Below are 19940 nucleotides of genomic sequence, written 5' to 3' on the forward strand. Positions count from 1 at the left end.
GTTATATTGAGTTATTGGCAAGTGTTGAAATTATTAGAGGTATTATGTCTCTGCTAAGTTTTGAAAGTCCAGAACATCACTTCTGTGTATTGATCTTTTTGTAATTTAACTATTAGAACAAGATCTCTTATATTTTTGAAGTGAATTTCAATGCATTTGAGTTTTGTGAATGCACTCTTGGATTTCATTTACCTGCTGCTTAGGACAGCATTGCATAAACATTAGTCAATCACTGCACTGCTAAAGTACAGGTTTGTATTTATTTGCTTTCAAATCATTTATTGTATGTGAGTTCCGAGCATTACCTATGAAGGTCTATTTTTTTCATAAAAGCTGGGTTTTCTACATGAAGTTGTACATCTATTCTACATATTCACAGCCTCTCATTTGGGAAACTGTGTACAGTACCATGAACATCATTGCCAGGTTTCTTGTTTCATTCATATTTTGTCAACAGTTACTTTTTCCTATGACTTGTGCTTCACATTTCTACTGCCGAGTGATGCATCAGATAATAGATCATGTAGGAACACTAAACATTTTTCCCATATGTATTATCTATAAACTATTGCCTTCTTCTAACTAATTTCTGTTGGAATCATTTACCAGTTTTCTCTCCATTGTGTTAGATAACTATTATTTAGGCATAATGTGTCTCTTCTCTCCTAATCTTAAGCCTGTACCACCACCCTTACATGGTTATTTGTGGTTGGTGGAATTTCAGGAGTTCTTAATGTAACATTATTTAGTTCATCATTTTTGCCTAAATGTTGCCACATAATAAAATAATTGTCAAAGAATAGAAAAACATTCTCTTTCTTGCTGTAATATTTTCATCATTCATATTAGTTTTGACATTAGAAAGACATTCACAGTGGATTTTTTCCTTGGAGAAGATGTTTAGAGGATACATTTTCTCCAACCTTGGTGGGCTTGTATAATTGAACATTCTTTTAATTTGAACTCATTGGCCATTTCTTCTACCAGGATAAGTTTGTCATATTCTTAGTTCTGACTTTTGTGAGAAATGTAATGAGAATTTATTCCATAAATATATGCATTCGAGGATTCCAGCATTTCTTACTGACTGTTGCTATTGGTGCTAAAATAATTGTGAGAGGTTGTGTGGAAAGGATCTATTTGTGCTGCCCCTTGGGTTTTCACTTTTCTGTTAATGTGATTCTTGTGCCTTTGTGCCATCAGGTTTACAGGACCATCTTATCTATTAAAATTCAAATTTGTTCTCTGAGAAGTGACTGCTGGCATATTTTGAAATAAATTTTGCTCAGCAACAAATGGACTTCAGGAATTTGGGAGTAGGAATAATATTCTTGATAGAAAATACAGTTGGAATTCTGGGAAATTCCTCTCTTCTTTCCTACTACCTAGTTATTTATTACCAGAAACATAAAGTAAAGCCCTTGGATTTAATTCTTATGCATTTGATTATGGTTAATGTCTTAATTATTCTCTCTAAAGGAATGGGTCACACAATGACAACTTTTGGGTTGAAACATTTATTCAATGATTGGAGCTATCAACTTTTTATGTATTTTCAAAGAGTTTTTAGGAGCATGTCCATTGCCACCATCTGTCTGTTGAGTGTCTTCCAGGCCATCATCATCAGCCCTAGAAACTCCTGTTGGAAGAATCTTAGAGGAAAATATTTCAAGGACGTTGGTCTGTACATTACTCTCTGCTGGGTCTTGTACATCATGGTAAATGTTCTTTTCCCTTTGTACATGACCATAAAATTAAGAAGAAAAAATATAACAGAAGAGACAGATTTTGAACCCTATACTGTTGCAGGTCATGACAACATCACAGTCTCCTTATATATTGCTTTATCTGTCTTTCCTGAACTTCTATTTTCTGTCCTCATCACCTGGTCCAGCAGCTCAATGATTGTCATTTTGTATAGGCACAAACAGCGAGTTCAACACATTCGCAGCACTTGTGCTTTCTACAGTAACTCCCCAGAGTCCAGAGCTACCCAGAACATCCTTGTCCGAGTGTTCATCTTTCTGGCTATTTATACCTTATCTTCCATCTCACATGTTTGCAATGCTCTTATGGCTGGTCAAAATTGGTGGCTGAAGAATATCACAATCATTATAACTTTGTGTTTTCCCACTTTGAGCCCCTTTGTACTTATGAATCAATCCTCCTCTCTTTCCAGATTTGCTTTCTTTGGATAAAGAATACAGAATTCTCCAATATTAATGTAGTTATTTAAATTGCATGCCTTTTCAGAATCCAATATTTGAAAAAGAAAACAATACAAAATTTTTTTGGGGAAAAACATTTGTTTGTTTAAGGTAAACCTTAAGGATTATTCAGCTTTCTTCCACTGGTGAACTTTCATCCAATTCTAGCAAAACTTTTGGCATCCAGGCCTTTTCATCCTTTATGTAACTCATTTCCCAGCATTTCTCTAGTCCAGATAGACTTGAGGAGTACACGCTCAATTTTTTTCAGCATTTATCTCCACTTTTGTCATCAGATACATGAATACACAACATCCTAGATGCTCTCTACATATAATACATGTTCTAAGGAAGCTAAACTCTATAGGCATAAGACTACAACTATAGCTACTATATAAGTCATAAACTTTTAGCACAGAAAATCTCACTTAGTACAAATCTGTGTCAGCACCTCAGTGCCCCAAACTCTTGTTATGGATAAACACTTGATCACCCTGTCTGTAGCTGCTCCAGAGGTACCAGTCACAGTCTGCCGTGAGCCAGCTAGTAGCTATAACCCACTGCTTATGAATGTCAGAATCATGCTTCTCATGGGACCAAGTACAAATGTGTGACTGACAAAGAGTAAGGCTATCTTCACAATGCTTTATTGAAGGTTTATATTAAAGTGTAAGCAAGTGCCACTCTTCTATGTATGTATCAATCTATTAAGAACTCTTTTTTATGTTAATAAGGAATGCTTTTCTTCTATATTCTTCTACTCCCAATGATGTGACATTTCACTCAGTGGAAGATGCTGCCTGCTCTTGGTATTCATTATGATTAGAAAAGACTGAAATTGCATAAAGAGCAGACAAGTCCTTGGGAGTTTGCAGAAGCATCCCAGATTCCCAACAATATTAGTGACAACACAAGTAAGTTCCTGAAGGTGAGTGAAGTTAAGAAGAGAGTGACCATGGATATCAGATATTGAGACATTGGGAGAAGACATTGCAAACAGGTGAGGTTATTCATGAGTTACTATGAAAGTTCCAGAGTTCTGAAAGGAATTAGGAGTGAAGATTCTAACTTGTAAGGACTTGCCCATGTGTTACTTCTAAGAAGGTCCTACTTTCTGATGCTTCCATTATGTCATAAAACATGACCGCCCCAGCACTTAAGAAATTTGTTTTCTGGGGGAATTTTCATTCTGTTTATTTTTAAAAATGGACACAGGAATAGAAGATGGACATTTAAGGGAAGATAAATAAACAACACAAGACTAAAACAGGGTAGGACAGAAGTCCTTTGCGGGTTAAAAGATCCCATAAAAATTATAGGTGTCATGTTTATAGGTAGTTGTTTGTAGGTATGTCATATAACATTGCAAAATGCCTAAAAAGTGAGTGCATTTTATTTGAGTGTGTTTATCATAGATAAAACAAGAGTTATCCTAAAATACTTTATTACATGTTGATGCAGGACATGGAGAAGGGAGATATGGATGAGAGATAATGGGGGTCCATAAATGGCTGAAAGTGACAAGGATCAAGTCTAGGCTTCTTAGAATGAATAAAGCAGTTGTATCAGAAGAATCACAAAATGGGTGTGCATGCAAATTAGAAAAGGATGTATGGAATGAGGTAAGTGATGATGGGGGCATAAAATCTATAGCGTCAATCAGTATAGAATAAGCAGAGAATTCTCAACAATGGAAAACAAAAGACTCAGAAACATAAAAAAAATTCTGCATTTCTAATAGCAGAGAAATGGAACTTAAAATTACCTTAACATTTCATCTTAACCCAGTCAGAGTAACCTAGATCAGTAAAGCAAAAGACCACAAATTCTGGTGAGGATGCTCTACAAGGGAGACACTTCTTCAGTGTGTTTGGTGTTCAAACTGTTTCAGCCAGTATAGAAAACAGTGTGGGTAACTTATATACTATCAGGACTAGAGGCTATAGCAAACAAATGTGAGTAGATTGTATCAAGGTCACCACAGCATCCTTGAAGTTTCCCAAAACCTTCCCAAGCATAGCTTTAGAAATGTGCAGCCCATTGCTTAGATAAGAAATTGAAAGTCAATGAACTGCTCTCATCCTATTTCAACTCTGTGTTGTGAAGGTGGTACTAGAGTTCCTCTCCCAGGAGCTCCCTACTTTTATATGAGTATGTTAGATTTCAGATGCAGTTATTAAGTACTAAGAGTTACACTATCTTCCTTATGGTGTAGGTCTTGTTTGTTTTGAAAGGGACGATGGCAAGCCTTATTTACTGGCTTTCACTAAGCACCTAGTATTATTAATGAAAAAATGGGGTGTAAGCAGGGGTGTGCAAAGCAACCTCTACATTGGGTGCACAGGTCTATGGAAACCCCGAAGTATGGTTTCATTCAGAGGTACTACGAAATGTTAGAAAAGATTCATAAATACACAGGGCACTGTGGCAAGATTAAGCATTTCAAAAGTACTTCTATATATAGTGTATCAGCTCTTACTGTTAATAATAGGCTTTTTTTCTGTGAGGACCTATATTATAATTATTATTATTATTTGCTTTTTTTTATTGAGAAAAGGAAAAAAATAACAAGTTTCCGCCTCCTCCCCGCCTCCCATTTCCCTCCCCCTCCTCCCACCCTTCTCCCCCTCCTCCCACCCTTCTCCCCCTCCCCCCACTCATCTCCTCCTCCCTCTCCAGTCCAAAGAGCAGTCAGGGTTCCCTGCCCTGTGGTAAGTCCTAGGTCCGCCCCCCTCCGTCCATATCTAGGAAGGCAAACATCCAAACTGGCTAGGCTCCCACAAAGCCAGCACATTAAGTAGGATCAAGACCCCGTGCCATTGTCCTTGGCTTCTCATCAACCCTCATTGTTCACCATGTTCAGAGAGTCCAGTTTTATCCCATACTTTTTCAGTCACAGTCCAGCTGGCCTTGGTGAACTCCCAATAGATCAGCTCCACTGTCTCAGTGGGTGGGTGCACCCCTCGTGGTCCCGACTTCTTTGCTCATGTTCTCCCTCCTTCTGCTCCTCATTGGGACCTTGGGAGCTCAGTCCAGTGCTCCAGTGTGGGTCTCTGTCTCTATCTCCATCCATCACCAGATGAAGGTTCTATGGTGATATGCAAGATATTCATCAGTATTGCTATAGGATAGGGTCATTTCAGGTTCCCTCTCCTCAGCTGCCCAAGGAACTAACTGGGGACATCGCCTTGGGCTCTTGGGAGCCACTCTAGGTTCTCTTGCCAACGCTAAGGTGGCTCCCTTAACTAAGAATTGTGCTTCCGTGCTCCCCTATCCAACCTTCCTTTATCCCAATCATCCTTTTTCCCCAAGTTCCCCCCATCCTCCCCTTCTCCCTTTTCTCTCCCCATCTCCCCTTACCGCCATCCCACCCCACCCCCAAGATCCCAATTTTCTCCCCGGCAATTTTGTCTACTTCCCATAGCCAAGAGGATATGTTTTCCCTTGGGTTCACCTTCTTACTTAGCTTCTTTAGGTTCACCAGTTGTAGACTCTGTGACCCTTATTAATGGCTAGAAACCAATTATGAGTGAGTATATCCCATGTTCATCTTTTTGGGTCTGGGTTACCTCACTCAGAATAGTGTTTTCTATTTCCATCCATTTGCATGCAAAATTCGAGAAGTCATTGTTTTTATTATTATTATGACAGGGTTTCTCTGTAGTTGTTTGGTGCCTGTCCTGGAACTAGCTTCTGTAGTTCAGGCTGGCCTCGGACTCACAGAGATCCACCTGCCTCTGCCTCCCGAGTGTTGGGATTAAAGGTGTGTGCCACCCCCCCACCCCACCCCCGCCGAGGACCTACTTTAAATAAACTAATATGTTACAGATAGAGATAATTTGAGTCTCTTGTTTCTTTCCAGACTGGTTTTAAAACTATTACCCAAATACCTTGATGAACCGCAGTGGCTCTTTTAAGCCTGAACAAATGTCTCAATTAACCTACCTGGCAACCACAGCTGTTTCTTGTCAAACTACAATGGCCATTTAAAAATTCTGTGCCCTATATTTATTATTTTTTATGTTTTGCTTTTTAATTTTATTAAATATAGATTATTCTTTCATACATTAAATTCTGGTCAGAATTTTCCATATCTCCAGTCCTCCTAGCTCCTTGCACTCCCTTTTCCCCACGGATCTGCCCCTAACCACTTTTGTTACTTCTTCAGAAAAGAGCAGACCTTAAAGTTGTCTTGATTTGCATTTCCCTGATCACTAATGAGATGAGCATGACTTTAAGTGTCTTTTGGCCATTTGAACTTCTTCTGTTGAGAATTCTCTGTTCAGCTCAGTGCCCCATTTTATAATTGGGTTGATTAGCCTTTTACGGTCTAGTTTCTTGAGTTCTTTATATATTTTGGAGATCAGACCTTTGTCAGTTGCGGGGTTGGTGAAGATCTTTTCCCAGTAAGTGGGTTGCCTTTTTTGTCTTAGTGACAGTGTCGTTTGCTTTACAGAAGCTTCTCAGTCTCAGGAGGTCCCATTTATTCAATGAGGCCCTTAATGTCTGTGCTGCTGGGGTTATACGTAGGAAGTGGTCTCCTGTGCCCATGTGTTGTAGAGTACTTCCCACTTTCTCTTCTATTAGATTCAGTGTGTTCAGACTGATATTGAGGTCTTTAATCCATTTGGACTTGAGTTTTGTGCATGGTGATAGATATTGATCTATTTTCATTCTTCTACAAATTGACATCTAGTTTTGCCAGCACAATTTCTTGAAGATGCTCTCTTTTTTCCATTGTATACTTTTAGCTCCTTTATCAAAAATCAGGTGTTCATAGGTTTGTGGGTTAAAGTCAGGGTCTTCTATTCGATTCCATTGGTTGACTTCTCTGTTTTTATGCCAATATCAAGCTGTTTTCAATACTGTATCTCTGTAATAGCGTTTGAAGTCAGGGATGGTAATGCCTCCAGACAATCCTTTATTGTATAAGATTGTTTTGGTTATCCTGTGTTTTTTGTTTTTCCAAATAAAGTTGATTATTGTCTTCTCCAGATCTGTGAAGAATTTTGATGGGATTTTGATGGGGATTGCATTGAATCTATAGATTGCTTTTGGTAGAATTGCCATTTTTACTATGTTGATCCTCCCAATCCAAGAGCAAGGGAGGTCTTTTCATTTTCTGGTGTCCTCTTCAATTTCTTTCTTCAAAGACTTAAAGTTCTTGTCAAATAGATTTTTCACTTCCTTGGTGAGAGTTACCCCAAGATATTTTTATGCTATTTGTGGCTATCATATAAGGTGATGCTTCTCTGATTTCCCTCTCTGCTTCCTTATCTTACACCTGTCAGAATAGCTAAAATAAAAAACACCAGTGAAGCCTTTGCTGGAGAGGTTGGGGAGAAAGGGGTACATTCATCCATTGCTGGTGGGAATGCAAACTTGTGCAACCACTCTGGAAAGCAGTGTGGCGGTTTCTCAGGAAATTCGGGATCAACCTACCCCTGGACCTAGCAATACCACTCTTGTGAATATACCCAAGAGAGGCCCTATTATAAAACAAAAGTATATGCTCTACGATGTTCATAGCAGCATCGTTTGTAATAGCCAGAACCTGGAAACAACCTAGATGCCCTTGAAGAATGGATGGAGAAAGTATGGAATATATACATATTAGAGTATTACTCAGCAGTAAAAAACAAGGACTTCTTGAATTTTGCATACAAATGGATGGAAATAGAAAACACTATCTTGAGTGAGGTAAGCCAGACCCAAAAAGAGGAACATGGGATGTACTCACTCATATTTGGTTTCTAGCCATAAACCAAGGACATTGAGCTTATAATTCGCGATCCTAGAGAAGCTAAATAAGAAGGTGAATCCAAAGACAAACATATACCCATCCTCCTGAATATTAACCTTCATCAGGTGATGAAAGGAGACAGAGACTGAGACCCACATTGGAGCACCGGACTGAAATCTCAAGGTCCAAATCAGGAGCAGAAGGAGAGAGAGCACGAGCAAGGAACTCAGGACCGAGAGGGGTGCACCCACACACTGAGACAATGGGGATGTTCTATTGGGAACCCACTAAGGCCAGCTGGCCTGGGTCTGAAAAAGCATGGGATAAAACCGGACTTGCTGAACATAGTGGACAATGAGGACTACTGAGAACTCAAGAACAATGGCAATGGGTTTTTGATCCTACTGCACGTACTGGCTTTGTGCGAGCCTAGGCAGTTTGGATGTTCACCTTACCAGACCTGGATGGAGGTGGGAGGTCCTTGGACTTCCCACAGGGCAGGGAACCCTGATTGCTCTTTGAGCTGATGAGGGAGGGGGACTTGGCTGGGGGAGGGGGAGAGAAATGGGAGGCAGTGGCGCGGAGGAGGCAGAAATCTTTAATAAATAAATTAATTAATTAAAAAAAGAAAAAAAAGAAAAGAACAGACCTCTCAAGACATCAGTCAAATAGGACAAACAAGATACAATAAGACAAGGTGAAAACCTCATACTGAGTCTGGGCAAGTTAACTCAACTGAAGGAAAAAAAGTCCCAAGAGCTGACAAAAGGATCAGAGACAAACCTGTTCCTACTGTTATGAGTTCCACCGAACACCAAGCTAAAAGACATAATATATACATGATGGACCTTGTGTAGACCATGCAGGGCTCAGGCTTGTCACAACAGTCCCTGTGACCCCATCTGAGCCCTGTTTAGTTGGTGTCCTCCATCCCTCTGACTCCTACAATATTTTCTCCCTTTCTTCCATGGGATTCCCAGACTTCCAATGGAAGGGACCTAATGGAGATCACCAGTTTTATTTCTGTATATTTTCTGGCTGTGGGTCTTTGCACACACTCCCATTTGCTATTAGAGGAGACATCTTTGGTGATAACTGGACAAGGCATGGACCTATGAGTATAAAAGAATCATCTTATCATTATTAATCATTTATTTATTTATTTATTTTCTCTTTGTATTTTGTTTTACCCTGGGACTCTGGGCTATGTAGCCTCCAGATCTAGGCTGTCCAGACTGTATAGAGCATGATCTTCATCTCTAGGCATAGGCCTCTAGTTAAACCAAACATTGGTTGGTCATTTCTACAGTTTCTGCGCCACCATTGTCTCAACATGCCTTATAGGCAGAAGAGATTGTAGGTGGAGGGTTTTGTGGCTGGATTGGTGTGCATGTGTGTCTTTCTGTAACTTGCAGAGTACCTTTTCCAGCCAAAGAGGCTAGGATGTAGAGGTGAAGGACTCATGCCCATACCAGCTTGGCCTCTGTACACTCAATGAGCTATATAGATATCCTCAGCAATGAGGAATCTGCTGTCAGTTTTCAGAGAGTGTTCTTTTCTAGTGCCAGCCTGGGTTGTTTAGGGATATGTACAAGATGTCCCAAGCCTACAACTCATCTGAATACAACCCAGTCTCACTACTGTAAGCCTTGCCTGGCTACAAAAGATGCCCAGTTCAGACCCTGTATCCACTATTACTAGGAGTCCTCACTAGTGTCACCTTCATGGATTCCAGGAAGTTTCCACACCAGCCCTCATGCTCCCCAATTGCAGTTGTCTCCACCCTCTCATCATACTTGATCTTTCTGACTCCTGTGTCTAACAGTCTCCAGTCCACTTGAAAAACTAATTCTATTTCCATTTACCAGGGAGGCCCATGTGTTTCCCCCTGCTCAAAATTCTTCATTTTTACCTAACTTCTTTGTGTCTGCAGATTGTAGCTTGATTATCATTTATTTAAGTTAATATCCACATATTACAAAATACAAGCATATGGGTTACATCTATATATTATTGATTGTCAACCTGAGTATTGAACCTCTGAAATGTTTTTATTTATTTTTGGAAAATTTCTTGAATGCGTGCATTGTATCTTGACAATATTTATCTCTCTATTTTTCTCAGATCATCTGGCAACACAATTGCATATAAGGGATATTTGATCAAGTTATGGTGAAGCGTTTTAAGCATTTTACTTACGTTATACTGACCATAAAAATGGGTTCATAGTTTTGTACTTTATTCAATAGAGTGTTTCCAGAAGCAAGATGAGCTTTTCATGGAACAACCTTAACAACCAGATATCAGATAAAACAAAATCCCTGATCTCTCATCATTTAGCATTCCATCTGTAGCAATTAGATGTCAGGGTAGACTCTTAGAAAATGCAAAACAAGTTAATTTAACAGGTGTTTTGTGATGACTAGGTTCCATCCAGTTAGGTACCAGTGTGGAAGTTTGCATTCAAAGCACTGAAGTAGCCATTGTGTTCAGAGAAACCCGACTTTTTCTTTATGAAACCCATGTGACCTTTAGAGATTGAGACACTTCAACATCTCTGACTTCTAACAAGCTCTTCTATTCTATGATGCACCCTTCATCTTGTCATTTCTCTGAGGGCCATGTCTTTGTTCAGCCTCTCCAGCTAAATCTATTTCACTTGATTGCATTATTTGGGGAGGCTATGAAAATTTCATTATGTGAGACACTGCTAAACAGGAGAGATGATTAGATTATTACACTTGCCTGGTGAAAGAATAACTGGCCTTTAACCAATTATCTTTTCAACTCTCAAGTAATATGGGGTCACAGAATTGGCTATTTGCTGTCTCACCTCTTCTATAATCTCAGATATTTGGCTATTCATCAAGAACTCTTCAATTCTTGCTGTCACTCTGGCTGCTGATGTCACCATGTCTAGAAGCTATAGGTTCTTGTGTGCTCTGCAGGAAAAATACAGACTTATCAATCATTGTAAGAAGAACAAATAAGACAAACAGGCAAAAAAAATCTTTACTAAGGCGGGAAAGTTAAACAGCATCTGTGAAAGGCAATAGCTTGTCATATACCGATTGTCCTTCTGCCCTTCACAATCATGTATATTTATAACACTAATTTTACTAATCCCACATTTTACCTCAAGTTTTATGTAATAACCAATCAAGGGCCTTTCATTTTTTGTTGATCAAAATGTTGAGTGCGACACAGGAGGGGTGATCTTCTGCCTGTTGGATCATACAGAGGAAGTGGTGATGGTTCAAAGTAGTTGAGTGACTGTTTACAGGATCAACTGCAGGAAAGATGATTAAGAAGCTAGGGATGAACAGACATTTTTCATACTGTTCTAGGCTGGTGCAGTTGTGACAGAGCAAATCCTCCCAAAGGGGCATTCTGTGGCTTCCCCAGGAACAATATTGACAGTGTCTTTTGAAGTTGGAGTAAAGTTACTCAATGTGTCTGTAACATGCTCAAACCTTGCAAGATACTGCAGTGAAAATCCCTCTATAGACAAGGGATCATATTGAATGTCAGCTTCTTTCAAAGATTGTATGGACCAGGGCAACTGTTTGAGAGTTTTCTCTTAATAATTCAGAATCTTTGAACAGCTTGGTTTACTTTACAAAATGCTAAAATTTGCTATTCCTTCTTACTCTAATTTCTTATTCTTTCTAAATATCATTATCATAAACATCTTAGTGTTCATCAACAATTATCAATGGTGTAGAGATCCATGTATAGACATATTTTACAAACCAAGTTCTGAGGATGATAAATAGGTGAGTCTGCTTCTTTTTTTTTCTAGAGCTTTCAGGTGGGCTGTTAAGTCTTCAATATGTGCTTTCTCTGTTTTCTTTAAGTGGGCACTTAGTGCGATGAACTTTCCTCTTAGCACTGCTTTCCTAGTGTCCCATAAGTTTGAGTATGTTGTTTCTTTATTTTCATTGAATTCAAGGAAGACTTTAATTTCTTTCTTTATTTCTTCCTTAATCCAGGTATGGTTCAGTAGTTGACTGTTCAGTTTCCATGAGTTTGTAGGCTTTCTGGGGGTAGCATTGTTGTTGAATTCTAACTTTAATCCATGGTGATCTGATAAGACGCAAGTGGTTACTAATATTTTTTTGTAACTGTGTAAGTTAGCTTTGCTACCGAGTATGTGGTCAATTTTCGAGAAGGTTCCATGAGCTGCAGAGAAGAAGGTATATTCTTTCCTGTTCGGGTGGAATAATCTATAGATGTCTGTTAAGTCCATTTGCTTCATTACCTTCATTAATTCTCTAATTTCTCTGTTAGGTTTCTGTTTGATTGACCTGTCCATTGGTGAGAGAGGAGTGTTGAAGTCTCCTACTATTAGTGTGTGTGGTTTGATGGCTGCCTTGAGTTTTAGTAATGTTTCTTTTACATACGTGGGTGCTTTTATATTAGGGGCATAGATATTCAGAATTGAGACTTCATCCTGATGAATTGTTCCTGTTATGAGTATAAAATGTCCCTCTCCATCTCTTCTGATTGATTTAAGTTTGAAGTCAACTTTGTTAGAAATTAGTATGGCCACACCTGCTTGTTTCTTAGGTCCATTTGCTTGATAGGCCTTTTCCCAGCCCTTTACTCTGAGTAGGTTCCTGTCTTTGTGGTTGAGGTGTGTTTCTTGTAGACAGCAGAATGTTGGATCCTGTTTTTGTATCCAATCCCTTAGTCTGTGCCTTTTTATAGGTGAGTTGAGCCCATTGACATTAAGTGATATTAATGACCAGTGGTTGTTAACTCCGGTCACTTTTTTAGTAGTAGGGTTTGTGTGTTTCCCTTCTTTGAGATGCGCTGGTGAAAGGTCTCTAGATGACTGAGTTATTGTGGGCATTGTTGGACTCCTTGGTTAGTGATTTTCCTTCTATAATTTTCTGTAAGGCTGGATTTGTGGCTACGTATTGTTTAAATTTGTTTTTATCCTGGAAAATTTTGTTTTCTCCATTTATAGTGAACGAAAGCTTGGCTGGATATAGTAGTCTGGGCTTGCATCCATGATCTCTTAGTTTTTGCAGTACATCTATCCAGGACCTTCTGGCTTTCATGGTTTCCATAGAGAAGTCAGGTGTAAGTCTGATAGGTTTACCTTTATAAGTAACTTGGCCTTTTTCCTTTGCGGCTCTTAATATTCTTTCTTTATTCTGTATAGTTTGTGTTTTGATTATTATATGGCGAGGGGATGTTTTCTTTTGATCCAGCCTATTTGGTGTTCTGTATGCTTCTTGAACCTTCATAGGTACCTCTTTCTTCAGGTTGGGAAAGTTTTCTTCTATAATTTTATTAAGTATATTTTCTGTACCGTTGAGCTGCACTTCTTCTCCTTCTTCTACTCCAATTATTCTTAGGTTTGGTCTTTTTATTGTGTCCCAAATTTCCTGAATGTTTTGTGATGAGAATTTGTTGGTTTTGCTGTTTTCTTTGATCAGTGTGTTTATTTTCTCTATGGTATCTTCAGTGTCTGATATTCTCTCTTCTATCTCTTGTAATCTGTTGTTAGTACCTGTCTCTGTCATTCCTGTTCGTTTACCCAGATTTTCCATCTCCATTCTTCCCTCGGTTTGTGCTTTCTTCATTGCTTCCATTTCATTCTTCATGTCTTGAACCGCTTCCCTAACCTGTTTGATTGCTTTTTCTTGTTTCTCTTGGTTTTCTTGCGTGTCTTTGAGCGATTTATTCATTTCCTCTACCTTTTTGTTTGTAATCTCTAATTGTTTATGGCAGTTTTTCACCTCCTGTTTAAGGTCCTCTATTATTTTCATATAGTTAACTTTTGAGTCGATTTCTTCTATTTCTTCAGGAGTAGGGTGTACAATTCTTCTTATTTCGGGATCCCTGGTTTCTGGTGGTGTCATGTTGCCTTTCAGGTTGTTGGAGGAATTCTTGTATTGGCGCCTTCCCATCTCTTCCTTCAAATGGAGCCAGGAGAGGCCTGGTCTCTTGGTCCAGTCTTTGCTGTGATTGACTCTCTGGGTATATCTCTTCAGTGTAGAAGTAGGAACCGTTCCCGACCTGATGGGATTACTCAGCAACTAAACAGGGCCGCCAGTAGCCCAATGATCCAGGGCCAACAGGATGAATGGAGCAAGGGGGGGTGGGGTGGTAACCAGGAGCTCGCAGGAAGCCTGGCGCCAGAGCTGAAGGTGCCTGGCTCCCTTACAGGGGACCCTGAGGCCTGCCCAGTAGGCAGGCACTCACCACTCTGGGTGGGTCGCCTTAGTTTAGGAGCTTAAAACTGTACTTGAGCACTGGTCCTAGCATACAGCAGGGCAGGGTTGGGGAGGGGTGCTGGGGGTGCTGGGTCATGCGAAAGAAAGACAGCCCTGCAGAAGGAGCTGGGGGAGGGGGTTTGTGCTCTCTTCCGGGACAGTCTGCCCCTGGATAGCACACACTCACCTGTCCTGATGGGATTCCTCAGCAACTAAACAGGGCCGCCAGTAGCCCAATGATCCAGGGCCAACAGGATGAATGGAGCAAGGGGGGGATGGTATCCAGGAGCCCGCAGGAAGCCTGGCGCCAGAGCTGAAGGTGCCCGGCTCCCTTACAGGGGACCCTTAGGCCTGCCCGGTAGGCAGGCACTCACCACTCTGGGTGGGTCGCCTTAGTTTAGGAGCTTAAAACTGTACTTGAGCACTGGTCCTAGCATACAGCAGGGCAGGGTTGGGGAGGGGTGTTGGGGGGGCTGGGTCGTGCAAAAGAAAGACAGCCCTGCAGAAGGAGCTGGGGGAGGGGGTTTGTGCTCTCTTCCGGGACAGTCCGCCCCTGGATAGCACACACTCACCCGTCCTGATGGGATTCCTCAGCAACTAAACAGCGAGGATGATAAATAGGAAAAATGAGAATTGCTGTTTATATAATCTATCAGACTGGCTAACGAAATTTATCAAGAACATGGTTTGAGGTCTTCAAAGTCATGATTTGTCCTCTAGTGGCTAGTAGAGGTTGATTTTCTAGTTTCTCTAGTTTAAAAGAGGTTGTTTTCAATAATACTATGGAACAGAGAAGTTGGAAATGGATTATACTGAAATAAATGACAGTACTCCTTTATAGTTTTGGCTTTTATTGGCTGCTCAGATGGCATCTGAGTTTTTGGCATCTAGATAGGCTCTATATCTTTGTTCCAGTAATGTACAGACCAAATCACTATCTTTTGGGGAATGATGTCAGTTACCTATGGCTATTTTCTGCTGAATGAAAAATTATAAATGGTTTAAATTTTCATAATATTTGCTTGTGTATGACACATTTATCTTTTTTTTTGTTCCCAATTGATTTTGTCAATCTTTTATATGCCTAATTAAAAAAAGCGTTTCATAGATATGTAAGTGTGAATAGAAAAAAATCATAGTTTATACAGCCTAGCATATATGCATCCTTTGTTTTCAGAGATCATATGTATTCTTTGGATAGGTTTCCATATAGGAGGAGGATTTGCTGATTATTACTAACTATACGGTACCAGAGATTTCACCTTTTCAGGGTCACATTGATCACACTTCCCTTCTCTGTGATCCATTTTTATTTATTTAAAAGCAGAGAAAATTCCTTTTGCAATATTTATTCTGCACATAAAATAGCTATATACTCAGTCTGGATGAAACACTCCATGTTTTTTTCATATCAACCACACACATTTGACATGCTAAGATTTCCCAGGGCTTTATGACAATAACAAATTCATTCATCTTGTTCTTGTCCCTCGTTGGAGATATGTCAAATAATCTGCATTGTAAAATAGCTTGATTGTTTTATACAAGGATATATTTATCTCAAAGATCTAAACTGGCTTTAATTTAGGGGACATTAAGTCCCTACTTTTGTGGATCTGGAGATGTATCTACCTATCTTGCTCGAAATCATAGATGGAATTATTTTGAGGGTGTTTGACAGTCAAGATTATTTTTTATTAAACTTCACTCAATCCTGACTGAAAGCATACATTTACTTTTAGCAGAGAAACACCGATTATTGCTACTTGGGAAAAGCAAACAACATGACTATTTTGATGGTGACTGTTTCTTTTCCCTCACATTTTTTTTTATGTGTGGAAAATATGCCACCTGGGCCAGGGAATATCTGAGATTGAGTGTGTCTTCCACCTGAGTGTCTCTGAGGAAAACAAATCTTATAGACATTTCTAACAATGCGTATTTTTGCCTTAGGAGATGTTAATTTTGTCCTATTTTGTCACTCTAGAAACTGTTATTGTGTCCATCATCCAGAGATCTTTAAACAAATGTAACAAAGGCAAAACAGCAAACTTTTGCAAAATGATTAAACATACATGACAGATTAATAAAACGAAACTGTCTTCTAACAATATCGAACATTCAGAGTTAACTTTGTTTCCTTCTGAAAATGGTCAACCACATGTATACTTTTGGGTCAAGCCCTATGGAACCTGATGCTGAGGAACTGAGACCTCAAGATTCATTTAGTTTTGAGGAACACTTCCTAAACTTTTGTCAAAAGCTCATTATTTTCAAATGCCCAACTGTTCCACTGGGGGACTAGCTCTGCTACTCTGCCATAACCTTGCTCCTAAAGGAAGATGGGGAAGCTCCAAGCCTGCCTCTGCCAGCTCCCACACTGTCTAAGAGAGTACAGAAATCTTTCCACCCCAGGGTTTTACAAGGTCAGGTAGCCACAGAGAAGACCATGCCTGTTGGGTCAAGCTGCCCTATACAATTGGCTATTGGACTGAATTCCCACAACAATTTCAATATACAAAAGGAATTTTCAAATAAAGACATTGACCTACAGCTTCATCCCAAAAGTTCCCACTGTCTGGACTACACCTCTAGAGAGAATGATCAAGGAATCATGAATATGTTCATGAAAATGTAACTGATGGGTTTTAATGTGTGTTTGTTGCAATGAAGTACTGGGTATTAGGAAAGAAGAGAGACATTTCCCTGAAATCCAACTAAACTCTGTAGATGAAAATTAAATCTTTTGCCAAATTCTTGTATCCCATTCTGAAACTGACAATTTCCTCTAAAAGACAGAAACATTAACTTCTATGAGAAAAAATGATGATTTCAACTTTTGTAAGTGGGCAGTGGGTTTGAAAGCATCTCTTGATCTCTAGTTTGCAAAGACAGTGTAGGCAACATGGCAAGATCATATTTGAAAAGCATCAGGTCATATTAATAATACTTTTCAAAAAGACTGTTGAAGTAACCAAATTTATATAGTTAGGGAGAGAATTATCAATATGTTTTTTAAAGAAATTTCATTATTCATAATAAAATATTTTCATTGGGAAAATGACAAGTGAGTGGAAAGATCTCCCACTTGTACATTCCTTAATGAATTTCAATTTATAAGTCATATTGGAGGAAAAAGACTAATCATTATTTTCAGTAAAGGGAACTCATAACTTATCACATCTAAAATTTTAAAATAGAACCCATTTATTTTTCATGAGAATTTTAAAAGTTTGACATTTATACAAGGACAGAAAACAAATATCTGAAATATATAAAGAACAATAAAAACAAAGAGTCATGAAAATTAACGTTCCAATTACAAATGACCTATGGATGTGAACAAAGAATTTTCAATAGAATAAATAAAATTTGCTAAGAAATATCTCAAAAGTGGTCATAATTCTTAGCCTTTATGAAAATGTAAATTAAAACAGCTTTGAAATTTCATCTCATCTTAGTCTGAGCTAAAATCAGTTACAAAAATTAAATTGGCAATGATGTACGTATGTACTATTATCTTTGGAAGCATAAAAGATGAGATAGAGAGTGGTCTTCCATTTTTCCTCCAAGGTACCAGAGAGCCAGTGAGACAAAACAATGTGTTGCATAGGAGTACTTGTGAAGTCACTAGAGGACACGGACAAAAACTGTGGAAGAGAAACCTTCTGTGCAGACCCTAAATTGTTAGAGATGATATATCTTAGAAAGAGAGTTAGAAAGAAGAGGTGGAATCAGCTTAAGGGGGTATTTTATTTAATACTTGAGTTAGATTTATATTTGGCATTTTGAATTATGTTAAAATTAAGGAATGTGGAGATTTTTATCTTTTGAGTCAGGGTTTCCCTCTGTAGCTTGGAGCCTGTCCTGGAACTAGCTCTTGTAGATCAGGCTGGCCCCAAACTCAGAAAGATCCACCTGCCTCTGCCTCCAGAGTGCTGGGATTAAAGATGTGCACCACCACCACCCGGCATGTGGAGAGTTTTTTTTAAAAATTCACTTAGCTCAACTATTTGGTTTACATTACCTTGGGCCTGTGAGATAAAGGGCAATAGCATGAGAGATGTCAGTAAAATGGTCATATAGCTTAAGAGAAAAGTAAGCAGTAAAGTTGGCTTATCATGGAGGTTTCTTGTTAGAATAGCTTGCTGTGTCCATCTACTCATCAAATAACCAAGGGAGAGTTTTATACCAAGAATATGTTTCATTTATTTTGCATACTTTTATTTGTGTGTGATTTTCTCCCATCTGAGGTGTTTTTTTCCCTGAATATGCTGTCTTTACAGATCTCAGAGCTCTCCTCATCTTCCTCGCCTAATTTATCTCTTTAAGGAACTAAGACCTAAGCTACTAAATTATTCTTAAGGAAAACTTCTTAAGTTTTTGCAAGCAGGATGTTGTAAGGGAAGAACTACCTGCTGTATTCATCATTGCTTTGTTTCCATAAATATCAGTATCAATAAGAGAAAAACCAAAACACCTTTTGAAGTTTGCCATTGTAATAAAGTGGCTTCTGCCATGTGCAATTTTTCGTTGATTCAGAATTTCTTGAGATTTCATTTTACACCTGTCAAATGGCAAAGGGTAATAGCATGTCAAAGTTCATGCTGGAAATGTTGTGGAATACATTATGTATAGAAATGTATAGAAAACACATTCATACATTGCTGGTGAGAGTGCAAACTTGTACACCCAATATGGAAATCAGTAAGTCAGTTCCTCAGAAAAATGGGAATCAATCTACTAAAGACCCAGATATTCACTGTTGGAAATATGCTCAAGGGATCCTTCATCCAATGACACTGACAGTTGCTCAACCATGTTCGTTGCTGCTCTATTCATAACAATGAGAAATTTGAAATGAGCTACATGTCCCTCAACAGAAAAATGAATAAAAAATATGGTACACTTTACATTGGAATGTTAATCAACTGTTTAAAAAATGACATGAAAAATTGCCGCAAGTGGATGAAACTATGGAAAAAATAATTTTGAATGAGTTAAACCAGACTCATAAAAATAAATATGGTATGCATTCATGTAAATGTGAATATTATCCATTAAATAAATGATAACCTAGCTACAATCCATAGACCCAGAGATATTAGTTTGATACAGTAAGAGGCCAAAAGAGTGAATGCATGGATATCCCTGGTAAGGGGAAATAGAAGGGATTTCATTGGTAAACTGGAATAGGGAGGTGGGGAGACAGAGGAGAACATGAGAGATAATATTGGGTGAATTTGGGGCAGGAGAGAGAGAGAGAGAGAGAGAGAGAGAGAGAGAGAGAGAGAGAGAGAGAGAAAGAGAGAAGAGATGTCTTGATTGGGGAGGGCATTTTGGGGTTAGAAAGAAATCTGGTACCAGGGAAACTCAAGAATCCAAAAGAATAACTCAAGCTAATACTCCTAGCAATAGTTGAGAAAGGCAGCCTGAATTGGCTATCTCCTGTAACCAGATTGTTATTCTAATTGTCATTAGAGAGCCTTCAACTAGTAATTGATGGAAGCAGATGAAGAGATCCACAGCCAAGCACTGAACCACTAAGTACATGAGTCTACTTGGTGAGCAATCCCAAGTAACTTCCTGTGTCTGCCTCTCTAGTGCTTTGATCGAAATGTATATGTCTGTAACATGTCTATTAAGAGGGAGGAATGATTGTATGAGTCAGGGCAAGAATTTTGGCATAATTATATAAATTTAATGCTAATTTTGTTACACTGTATATGTTTCTAATCTTGTTGAAGGAATTTTTATATAGTA

The 19940-nt window shown here is 38.8% G+C and overlaps 2 protein-coding genes across 2 annotated transcripts in view; both read left to right on the forward strand.

Annotated features, from left to right (window-relative positions):
• The window catches only part of LOC142832944 (uncharacterized), a 776034-nt gene that overhangs the window by 229222 nt on the left and 526872 nt on the right, over positions 1–19940 (forward strand). The gene's annotated exons all lie outside the window — the stretch shown is intronic.
• LOC142837631 (vomeronasal type-1 receptor 2-like) lies at positions 1252–2198 on the forward strand. Its single transcript, XM_075952821.1, has one exon. It carries the CDS (start codon positions 1296–1298, stop codon positions 2196–2198), a length of 903 nt encoding a protein of 300 aa, XP_075808936.1. The 5' UTR covers positions 1252–1295.

This window comes from Microtus pennsylvanicus, chromosome 1, assembly GCF_037038515.1.
Source record: "Microtus pennsylvanicus isolate mMicPen1 chromosome 1, mMicPen1.hap1, whole genome shotgun sequence".
Taxonomy (NCBI): domain Eukaryota; kingdom Metazoa; phylum Chordata; class Mammalia; order Rodentia; family Cricetidae; genus Microtus; species Microtus pennsylvanicus.

Bases quoted from the DNA above. Each gene is read 5' to 3' on its own strand.
- LOC142837631 (XM_075952821.1), top strand. From the start codon at position 1,296: ATGGACTTCAGGAATTTGGGAGTAGGAATAATATTCTTGATAGAAAAT.